General features: G+C 43.6%; 1 protein-coding gene across 3 annotated transcripts in view; it reads right to left on the bottom strand.

Moving 5' to 3' along the window:
* Positions 1-12,172, bottom strand: part of LOC135227028 (RNA-binding protein Ro60-like) — a 196,130-nt gene that overhangs the window by 150,007 nt on the left and 33,951 nt on the right. For all 3 annotated transcript variants that reach the window (XR_010317333.1, XM_064266813.1, XM_064266814.1), the window contains exons 4-6: positions 9,870-10,023; positions 9,296-9,454; positions 9,012-9,139 (exon numbers count right to left, since the gene is read on the bottom strand). Coding sequence is in view for 2 of the 3 variants with exons in the window: in XM_064266813.1 (XP_064122883.1) it covers positions 9,012-9,139; positions 9,296-9,454; positions 9,870-10,023 (441 nt within the window). In the remaining variant the exon portion in view is untranslated. The remainder of the gene's footprint in view (positions 1-9,011; positions 9,140-9,295; positions 9,455-9,869; positions 10,024-12,172) is intronic.

Genomic DNA, 12,172 nt, shown 5'->3' with positions numbered 1-12,172 from the left:
CTTAAACTGCCTTGGAGAGTTGACTTTAGCTTTGCTCTCCTTCCCCAAGCCGGCTTTTTTTTCTAACTAAGCCTGCGGTTTTATCCAGCCCAGAAGTCCTATGTACGTCAATGTTTTTAAATGGCCTTCCATGATTTCCGTGTTGACCTTCCCTTGGGACAGATGCAAAATGACAAATTTTCTAAGACAATTTGTATTTTTCATGGCTACAAACCTGAGGTCTTAACAATTGGATAATTTCTAGTGCCTAGCTGGATCCAGTTAAAAAAAACAGATGAAAGCAAGGAATCTTGTGATATCTGGCAATGCATGCGTAATCGGGTGAAGAGTGGTCAAGGACCATGCACCTACGCCACCGCATCAGTCTTTCCCAATTCAGGATGTCTTAACACACAGAGGGGTGGCTAGAGGTGGGCAGTATAATGTTAAGACCTTATGTTTGTAGCTATGAAAAATACAAATTGTCTTAGAAAATTTGTCATTTGTTCATGCATGAAAAAATCTTTGGTCTTAACAATAGGATAGATTCATACTTGGAGGGAGGTACAAGACATCCATTAAAACATACACGGGAGCAATACCAAAGCTCGAGTCTCAGACACCAAGGTTACGAGGGAACAAGCAATAAGGATTGTTATCTGTTACCCACCAGTCCAGCTCCCAGAAGAAATGACTTCTGGAGAGGGACTGAAGCCCATTGAGAAGTTAGATAAATTGATATCTAACCACTCAGACCCTGAGTGACGTACAATGATATATGGGAGAACCATTGTATAGGGAACCAATACACCAGGGTTTGTACTACTCCCAACTCCTCCTTGCTAAGGAGTAGAGCATATGCTACCGAATAGAGGGTTTGATATTTGTATATTAAGTGACCACAATATCAGTATGACTACCTTACTCACCTGTATCAGACCAGTCCAGCGAATGACGTGTCTATTCCTTAACCCGCCCGAAGGAAGAAGGAAAGGTACAAGAGAAAGAAGGAGACCAGCCAACTCACTCATTCTCTCATCCACGCAATCATCTTCGGTAAGATACAAAAGTGCCCTGTTAAGGGCAACTATGAGTTACACAACTTGTTGGGCAGCCACCACAGGACACAGGGAAAACGTGTCTGCAGATCTGTGGGCTACATCCTTAAGACAGAAAGAGGTGAACGTGGACTGGCGTAACCAAGTACCAGCACTCAGCACTCTATGTACAGCAAAGTTCTTTTTGAAAGCCAGAGAGGGACCAATACCCCTAACGTCATGCACTCTAGCCTGCACAGACGTGGTGGTGGAATCATCAAGAGTCAAGTATGCCTTTCTGATGGCTTCCCGTATCCAAAAAGAGATAGTATTCTTAGACACCTCTTTCTTTGTATGGCCTGTGCTAACAAAAAGTCTGCGGCAGCCTGGTCTAAGGTGCCAAGTCCTTTTAAGATAGCAACACAGGGCCAGGACAGGGCACAACAAAAGCTCTTTAGCGTCACCACCCACAAAGTCATTCAGTGATGGAATGGAAAACGAAGTAAACCTGTCATCGTGCACAGAGGGATTTTGGGTCTAGGCCATGATTCTGGGACAAATTCAAAGGACACCGACCCCCAACCCCTGGTGTGGTTCACCTCATAGCTCAGACCGTGGAGCTCTCCTACCCTCTTGGAAGATGCCAAGGCCAGAAGGAAAACTGTCTTGAGCGTCAAGTTCCTGTCAGATGAGCGACGCAAAGGCTCATATGGACTCTTAGTGAAGCTCTTGAGAACCAAGGAAACATACCACGTCGGAGGCTTGAGCTCTCTAGGAAAACTCGACTGCTCAAACCCCTTAACTAGCAATTAAAGTTCCCAGGAAGAGGAGATGTCGATACCTTTCAGGTGTAACACCAAACTCAGGACCGCCCTGTAGCCTCTAATGGCAGAAACGGATAAACGTTTCTCGTCTCTGAGGAAGATTAAAAAGTCTGCTATTCGCTGAATAGAGGTTGCGAGTGCAGAAAAACCCCATTTACGACACCAATCACAGTAGATTGCCCATTTGCCTGGGTAAACTGCGGAGGTCGACTTTCTGAGGCTGCTAGACATATGCCCCGCTGTTCTCTGAGAAAAACCTCTTGCTCGGAGGCGATACTTGATAGCCTCCAACTGTGAAGAGACCGGGATTCTACTGACTGGTGGAACCTTTCCACATGGGGCTGAACCAGATGTTGCCAAGGGGGAATCTCCCTCGGAACCTCTGACAGCAACGACAGCAGCTCTGGGAACTATTCCGCCTGAGGCCACAGAGGGGGTACCAAAGTCATCCTGAGACCCTGTGAACTCATCAGCCTGTTCAGAACTTGACGGATCAAACAAAACGGAGGGAAGGAATACACCTCCAGGTTGTCCCAGGGATGCTGGAATGTGTCCTCTGCCAATGCTAAAGGATCTGGGACCAAAGAACAGAATATCTCCAGCTTCCTGTTGAAGCGAGTCGCAAAAAGGTCCAGCATGGGTCTCCCCCAAATCTGGAAAAGCTTGTCTGCTACCACTTGATGAAGGGACCACTCTGTGCCTAGGATCTGATCCCAACGACTGAGTTTGTCTGCGACCACATTCCGTTTGCCTGGGATATACCTGGCTGAGAGCTCTAACGAACTGCTGACCGCCCACTGGTGAACCTAGACGGTCAAGGCGTGAAGTTGACAAGAAACCAGGCCTCCCTGTTTATTCGCATAGGCTACCACCGTGGTGTTGTCCGACACGAGAACGACAGAATGACCTTATACCTTCTCCCGAAACTCCTTCAGACCCAGGAAGGCTGCCTTCAACTCCAAGACATTGATATGTTGCTGCTTTTCCTCCAAACTCCAAACGTCTGAAGCGATGACGCCGCCTAAATGAGTCCCCCAACCTGCAAGGGAGGCGTCTGAGAACAGAAGGAAGTCCGGTGGAAGAGAACGCAGAGGAGCACCCTTCAAAAGATTCTGGTCGTCCAACCACCAATGAAGGCCTTTTCTCACTTCCAGAGACAAAGGAGCAATTAACAGGGGTGAGTCCCCTGCCGGAGACCAGAATTCTCAGTCTCCATTGCAGAGACCAAAGATGAAGATGCCCATGAGGGACCAGCTTCTCCAGGGAAGACAACACTCCCAGAAGAACCTGCCACTGATGAGCTGACTGATGTGGTTCTGACAGGAAGTCGCGCCACCACCCGCAACTTCTCCAATCTCTGATACGACGGGAAAACTTTTGCCTCTGTCGTATCGATGACCATGCCCAGGTAGAGTCCTTTGACTGGGTACGAGGTTCGACTTTTCCTGGTTGACTACGATGCCCAGTTCCACACAGAACCGAAGTAGGCGATCCCTGTCCTGCAGCAGCTTTTCCCTGGAAACTCCCAAGACCAACCAATTGTCAAGGTACCTCAGCAAATGGATCCCCTGAGCATGGGCCCAACTTGACACGAGAGAGAAGACCCTTGTGAACACTTGAGGGGCTGTTGTCAGCCCGAAGCACAAGACTTTGAACTCGAAGACCTTGTCCCCAAGAGAGAAGCAAAGGAACTTCCTGGATATCGGATGAATAGGGATTTGGAAGTATGCGTCACTTAAGTCTATCGACAGCATGAAGTTGCATTCCCTCACGACTGCCAACACCAAATGCGGGGTCTCCATCTTGAACCATGTCTTCCTGATAAAGTGATTCAAGGTGGATAAGTTGATCACAGGTCTCCATCCTCCTGACGCCTTGGGCACCAAGAAGATGTGACTGTAAAACCCCAGAGATGGACACACCACTTCCTCTATCGCATCCTTGTCCAGCATCTTCTGCACTTCCTCCCGAAGAGCCAAGAACTTCTGAGAATCTGTAGAATATGCCTTCCGGAGCTGCGGCTTGTCCGACAGAGGAGGAGAGAAGTCAAATGGCAGTAGGTACCCCACCCGAAGGACATCTACCACCCCCTTCCCATGGCGCAGGAGAGGGAGAGGCGCCTAACCTACCAACAGCCCCCTTTACCTCTGCCCCTCGGGCCCCTTCTTGACTTATAGAAACGAGATCAAAAGGGACGTTGATCCTCTGACCTAGGCTGAGTCGAACGGGAAGGCCCTGCCGAACTCTAATTCCTCGACGGCCTACCAGGTGACGATCTCCTTGACTGCTGCTGGACAGGGGGAGGAGGAGGAGCCGGACGTCTCTGAGGACAAGACTCCAAGTTAGATACGGCCTGGTGCACCAGTCTGTCTTTAGTGTCAGCCCAGTGCGGTCTGTCGCATTCTCGAGCTCTGTCCGAGGAAACAAAAATTGGGTCTCCAACAGATCTCCGTTCCTCAATGCCAGCAAGGACTCTGTGTCAACTGATCTCTCCATCCTAGACAAAGTCGCGTCTCTTCTAATCAGAAGAAGGTTAGCCCATAAATTAACACTGAGGTGAGCCATTTATGAAAACGCCTTGCCTCCGGACTGCAACAGACTGGCAAGCAAGGATGCACTCACCAACCCTTCTGGGGACCGGCTCCTGTAGATTCCAATGCTGAGGCATCTTGCGGAGACAAGGATGGAGCCACCGACCTCACCTGCTCCAAAGTCAATCCCGGCTTCAAGCGAATGACGTCTGGGTTAAGATGGCGTGACATCAAAAATGCAGAGTTCGTAGCATAGTACTTCCTATGTCTCGTGAGAGGCGAGGGTAGTAGCTTGGCAGAGCCCCTAGAGCGAAGCGAACCATCCCGGTCCGAAACAGAGGCGTTAACCTTATGCAAGACCAACTGGACATGGCCCGACAAGGGAAGCTGAAGAGATGATTTGGGATCCTGTGTAACTCCCACCAAGGCCTCCAAGCAAGGAGTGTAAGACGACCGAACCCGAGTTCTACTCTCCAAATATTTGAACCCATGAATGAGCTCAACAACTTCCGAAAAGGAAGATAAAACAATTGTGTGTCTCCCTCCTCCTGCTCCAGCAACAGAGACCGACGACGAGAAGGATGTGTAAGGCTCCTCTAAGGCACCTTCCCCATTAAAATTAAAAGAAGGATCAACAGCCAAACAGCCCGAAACACCAACTAACCTGTCTAGGCTGGGTCCATGCATCGGCTCCCGAGACAAACCTACTATAACACTAAGATTATCACTACGTACTCCTCCAACATATGACCCATTAACATGTCCGTGAATGGTCACGGGCGTGGCAGACGTATGAACCTGAGTTGCAGAGGAATCCCGAACACTCAAGATCAAAGGAGAATCTCCCCCAAGTCAAACTCTTGGAAGCACCAGTGAGAGGGGCAGGGAAACACTACTGCTGCACCAACTCCGCGCTCACCACCTTCGACCTCTTGACAGGCGATTTGAGATCCTTACGGAGACGAATAGGCCTTGGAGAAGAAGGAGCACTTGCATCATGTGCATGGACAGGAGAGGTTGCAACACGCTCACGATGTGCATGGATGGGGGAGGTTGCAACACACTCGCAAAGTGCACGGACAGGGGAGGTTGCAATATGCCCGCGATTCGATGCAGAGGATGAAGCAGCCACTGCAGATTGCACAAGGGAAGATACAGTAACACTCTCCGAAACACCAACACTCTCGAGAACACGTCCTCATTGTTCCTACCTCGTAGGCAAAGAAAGAGCAAAGTCCTTAGCCTTCCAACACTTGATACACTGACGTGGCGTAGAGGGTGAAGATGGAGAGGTGGGGACAAAGCAACAAGTTTCCTTCCAGTCCTCCCAACCGACAAGGCAGCAAGTTATCATAGAGTCCAACCTCTTAAGCACTGCCTGGCTATAACCTCAGACTGATCTGCAAGAGAAGGCACCAATCATGGAAGGGAGATGTAGCGAACTGGGCGGCAGGGATGACGTCACGGCTGAGAGAGGCAGTGCAGAGGAGACGACTGGGAGTGATGTCATCGATGGGAGTGATGTCATAAGTGGTGATGACGTCACTGAAGGGGAATCAGACGACACTGGCGGAGGAATACACAATGACGGATCCCATGACGTCATCAACGGGGCTGACGCCACAGCTTCCCTCCGACTTGAAGAAGTGGCAGCAATACAAGATGGCTGACCTTGGCTACCCACGAAGAAGAGGCTGGGAGGAGGGGGGATGGCCTAGCCAGCCTGAGGAGGGGGGTAGCAAGCCTCCATAAAGTGCGCTAGCAACCCCTCCAAGGATGGGGGACCCCCTAGCCCAAGCCTCTTCCAAATCGCCGCCATCTTAGACGCCTCTGACTCTGGAATAAATGAGAATGATGAAAAAGTCTCCCCCTTCCCGGGAATCAAATTAACTCCCAAAGAAGAAGGGGCAACATTACAAACATCAGCCTGGTGGCCTCCAGCGACGAACCAATTGAAGAAAAGGAAGGAGTCACAGGAACAATGCTACTATGGGGGGTGAATACTGCACGAGACGAAACATCGGGAAGAGGCGAAAAACCTTCCCATGAAGGAGGAGTCGAAACCCTCCGATGCTCTTTCTTGCTGTAAAACGACTTCCACTGCTCTTTAGGCCATGCCCGGCATTCCGTGCAAGGATTCGTTACATTGTAAAAATTAGAACGGCACCTGCTACACATGATGTGGGGATCAGTCGCCGCTGCAGCCAAAAAACAAGAACACAGAAAACCTGGAATTCCGGGGCACACACGCTGATGTGGCCAAGGAGCAGAAGCAGCCATAATATCAGCCAAACTAACACACACACACACTAAACACAAGCAAAACAGGCAATGAACAGGGTAAAGGCCAAGAGAGGTTAACCACGACTGTCGTCCAGGCGGTTAAAGAAAAGACTTAACGCGGTGGCATAGGTGAGTGGTCCTTGACCACTCTTCACCCGATCTATGCATGCGTTGCCAGATATCACAAGATTCCTTGTTCTCATCTTTTTTTTAACTGGATCCAGCTAGGTGCTAGAAATTATCTTATTGTTAAGACCGAAGGTTTGTTCGCTATGAACAATTGCAGTAGTTGTGCCTCATGCTTTTCCTCTGCTCGTCATCGGCTGTTATGTGTTTGTTGGTCCATCTCCCAAGGGGATATTTCTCTCTCTATAAATGTTGGTATCTTGCAAAAATATTTTTTGATAATCTACTAGTGTTTTACCTTTCTTGTTTGTTTGGAGTACTGTTCTCCAGAGTGGTCTTCAGGTGCTGACTCACATCTCAAACTCTTGGATAGTCACATTTATTTACACACCTCTTAATGTTTAATTGTAGCTTAGATGTACTGTGATTTCATCATGTTTGTTGCATAAAATGTACAATACCAAACATCCTCTGCACTCTTCTTTACCTGACCTAGCTGTTTTTGCTAGAAACACTAAACAGGTTGCTGTTCAAATCAGTAATTTTCTATTACCAGGTGTAATACTACTTGGTTTATTATGAGTTTTATTTTGGCTACAACTGAAATGTGGAACAGTTGGCTAGTTGCCATGTGAAGTCTATGATTACCTCTTTTTGTCCACAATGTTTAATTGTAGCTTAGAGTACTGTGGCTTTCATCATGTTTTTTGCATAAAAATGTAACAATTTACCAAACACTCTGCACTCTCTTTACCGACCTTAAAGCTGTTTTTGCTAGAAACACTAAACAGGTTGCTGTTCAAATCAGTAATTTTCTATTACCAGGTGTAATACTACTTGGTTTATTATGAGTTTTATTTTGGCTTTACAACGAAATGTTGAACAGTTTGCCTTTGTTGCCATGTGAAAAGTCTTCTGATTACCTAATTGCACAAAGTTAATTGAAAGCTTAGATGTACCTGTGATTTCATATGTTTGTTGATCAAAATTTACAATACCAAAACCAATCCTCCTTTGCACTCTTCCTTACCGACCTAGCCTGTTTGTAGAACATCTCAAACAGGTTGCTTTGTTCAACCAGCAATTTTCTTTAAACCAGGGGTAATCAATAAAACGTGGTCTTATATGAGTTTTATTTTTGGCTACACTGAATGTTGCGAACAAAGTTTGCCTAGTGCCAATGTTGAAGTATTTCTGATTAACTTATTGCAAATGTTTAATTGTGCTTAGATGTACTGTGAATTCATCATGTTTGTTGCACTTAAAGTTACAATTACCAAACATCCTTGCACTCTTCTTTACCTGACCTAGCTGTTTTTGCTAGAAACACTAAACAGGTTGCTGTTCAAATCAGTAATTTTCTATTACCAGGTGTAATACTACTTGGTTTATTATGAGTTTTATTTTGGCTACAACTGAAATGTGGAACAGTTTGCCTAGTGCCATTGTGAAGTCTTCTGATTACCTATTGCAAATGTTTAATTGTAGCTTAGATGTACTGTGATTTCATCATGTTTGTTGCATAAAATGTACAATACCAAACATCCTCTGCACTCTTCTTTACCTGACTAGTGTTTTTGCTTAGAAACACTAAACATAAAGTGCTGTTCAAATCAGTAATTTTCTATTACCAGGTGTAATACTACTTGGTTTATTATGAGTTTTATTTTGGCTACAACTGAAATGTGGAACAGTTTGCCTAGTGCCATTGTGAAGTCTTCTGATTACCTATTGCAAATCGAGGAGCAATTTCACTCATACTTTCTGCTGATATCTCATGAATTCAGGTATATTAATTTTATTTTCTATTCACCCATATTCAATTATCACCTTTTTCTTATATTGTCTCTAGTCAATTCCCCTTTGGGTTTATAGGCAGTTGACTGCCTATAAGGGTTGTCTGCTGAAGAGTTAAAGAGAGAAGAAAGGAGAGGACTTGCAAGAATCACTATACAGTATCTGTGCAAAGACTAAACAAGAATGTGTACTTACCACTTACAATATTAATACAAACATATGCAAGACATTGGTGCTACCACAAATATTTGAAAAACAACAAATGATTACAACACTGTAAGAGAAAAAATATATTCATGACTAATCACTAAGGATGTGCTTATCTGCAATATCTACTGTAATGAAACCTTTCACCATATAAATGAACAACAAAAATCAAAGTTGTGGTAACCCCTATTCCCATGGTAATACATGCAAAAATCAAGTCAACATACTTTTGGATGTCCATCTTTATCTAAGATTTGCATGAGGTCCAAAAGGCCACTGGTATTGTCCTTGCCCGAGTACTCTTTAACTGTTTTTTCCAGACCCATGAATACATAGTGCAACACAACCTGTGTACCTGTAAAATTATTAAAAAAAAGAACATGGAATCATCAATAAATATAAATAAATTCTGTAAACTACAATAAATCTTATGAAACTTATATCATAAGTACATAGAATAATGTCTGCATCAAAAATATTAACTACGTAGTATTTGTATTCCTTGACAAACCTAAAGGCATTTCTTTCAGTTTGAGATGTGCAAGTCTAATGACATCGCGATGAGTCCAGCCATGAGCACTTGAGTGTCGAGTTACCTCCAAAGCCAAACGCTGGGGTTCCCAACTAAGATACCATTCATTTACAGCTCTCCGAAGGCCACGACCCCAGCCTACATTAATTAAATGACACATGAGACTGGAGTTATGTTCATAAGATTAATATTATTATCATTATCACAAAGTATAAGCAGACATCTATCAAAAATCTCAGCTTCCCCGGGTCTGGGCTAAATAATCTCAGCATCTTAGCAATGGTTAAGGGAATTTTAGTCCAAAAAGAAGGCAAGTGTTCTGCAAACCTCATTAACATAAAAGTATAGCTGAGGGCCTAAGCATAAGTAACATATTAAAACTTTTGGCTTAATTAAATTTAATAACAATACATGCATCATTTTCATCTTTAGTGGTCTTACTAGGAGTTTAATGAGTATTGGAGAAAAATCTATACTGTGTCCATATACAATGGTATGAAAGCCTAAAAATATCCATGAAGGAAAATACAATATCAATCATTTGAAGTTATACCAGTATGACCAGATTTCTTCGATATCATCTTTGAAATCTGGATGAAGAGGAAGAAAAGGTGGGTGCTCCTGCATAGTTCTCTCACTGCAGAATGAGCATCAGTGACAAGCTTCTTTTGGTCTCCTTGTTTAGATGCTACAGCTAAACACAAAACCTGGAAAAATATACCGTGGAGGATGGTATGTTACTGGGAATAACCTAAGTCTTAACAAGGTCTTCTAAAATATGATGATAAGAGTTATTGCACAATAGCTCATCACAACAATAAAATTCTAATATTGAGTTGCAACAGTTAACTGAAAAATATTGCTGAATTTGTATATTTAAAATATACCACTAAAGTAGATCATTAAACAGTATAAAAAGATGATGAGAATAAAAGTATGTTATTTGGTATGGAACATATGGTGAACAAGTCAAAATGTACAAATCATATATAATTGCTGTAGAACTTAACTAAAATACCTAGAGCTAAAAAGTGGGACTGAAACTTCTTACACCACAGTATTTAAAATATCCTTTTCACACTATACTGTATATGTAAAAATGTAAACCTAGTAAATTTATGTATAGAATTATGCATCTACAAAAAATATGCACAAATTGACAAGAGCTTTATATCAAGTAGGAGCCAAGTTAGATTGGCCTTGTCTTTTTTTTTTTTATTTAAAACTTCTGACATTTATTCTAACAGTGAAGCAAAACAGGTACAATTACAAATACAATGGCACCTCAACTTCATAAATAATTTGGAGTATTGCCTCCGAAGAAGTAATGAAGCTCATTAAGTAGCCAAGACCTGACAGACTACACAATAGTACCCAGATTTGGTATAAAAACCAAGAGCAAATCTGTCTCATTCTTCCTTCCCTCTCTTGTTATAGTTATTTTACTGAAAGGTCTGAAAGTCAGAACAGAAGTAGTATAAGTGGTAGAGAAGGGAAAAACAACTCAGGACGTTAGGAAAGGAGAACATGGAAACCATTTTTTCCCTCTTCCCACCCCTTGAATGAACTCATATTACAACACTGAAGTCCCACGAGGACAACAGCCAAAGCAACTGATGGGTCCAAGCTGAAGCAGTGACTGAAGAAATTGACCTCAGCTGAGGCCAGAGACCATGAAGGAAAATTCTCATTTTTCCTATGGCTGACAAGAGGAAACAAAGACACTACAATAAAAAAAAAAAACTGTGTTAGAAAATCATTGGTCACTGAGCGATCATGTACACACTCATATATCCAAGGTGACCAACATAAAAGGCCTAGGAACAGAGTATGTATTATTCAAATAACTCCAAGGTCCCAGTCAGAACTGGGAAGAGTCCCAGAGAACCTCAGTCCTTCAGGACACTGAAGTGGAGGATGAAGCAAGTATGCACTTCTTTAAACCTTCTGTCTAGACTTCAATACCTGGCTGTTCTCCAAAGTTGAAGAAGTAGATCTGGCAGTCCATTGCTATACTTGTATGATATTGGAATGTAGGCAGTCCTGAATGGACCAGTCTGTGGATGATCATGCACAGTTTGGAGGAACCAACTGAATCTCCCTTGATAAAAGACTAGCATCCCTTCTATAAAGATGAGATATTGCAAATGGTAACTCCCAAGGAGAGGACCCCTGACATGGCCCCCAATCTTCAACAGTCCAACAATCAACAAGGAAGGAGGGAGGGGTGCTGGAACTGCTACTCTGGAGATGTTCACATGAACACTCCATTCCAGGATAAGAAGAAATTATGATGTTTCCCTAATGTACAAACCTAAGAAACACTGTAAAGGCATGTTCTTACTTTTAACATTTATATAAGTTACAAGTGTCAAGTCTGTCGCTTTTAAACAAAAGACTTGTAATAATAAAAACAGATTGTCATGGCCATAAAAGCTTACTAAAATGATAATTTACGGTTCAAGTACTATCCGACATACCAAACAAGCACAATAATACAGCACAAAGTTGAGCTCCATGACCATAGCTGCAACCAATATGTCTAGGAGTGAGTGGTAACCCAAGTTCTCACTTATCTGCCGCCACATAACACTTTGTTACCAAACACAACAAATTTTTAGTCAATTTGTATTTTTCATAGCTAACAAACATTTGGTCTTAACAATTGAATAATCTTCTAGCACTAGCTGGAAACGATTAAGTTAAAAAGCAATCAAAGATTGTAAAGCAAGGAATCTGTGGCATCTGGCAACTCATGCATATATGAGGTGGAAGCTGGTCACCGAACCTCGTGACACATCAGTCTTTCTTTAACCACCTTGGAGAGTTGACTTTCGCTTTGCTTTCCTCCTCCCA

The sequence above is a fragment of the Macrobrachium nipponense genome, chromosome 15 (assembly GCF_015104395.2).
Source record: "Macrobrachium nipponense isolate FS-2020 chromosome 15, ASM1510439v2, whole genome shotgun sequence".
NCBI lineage: Eukaryota > Metazoa > Arthropoda > Malacostraca > Decapoda > Palaemonidae > Macrobrachium > Macrobrachium nipponense.
Note: the sequence above shows the minus strand (reverse complement) of the source record. Positions and strands in the feature narration are given on the sequence as shown.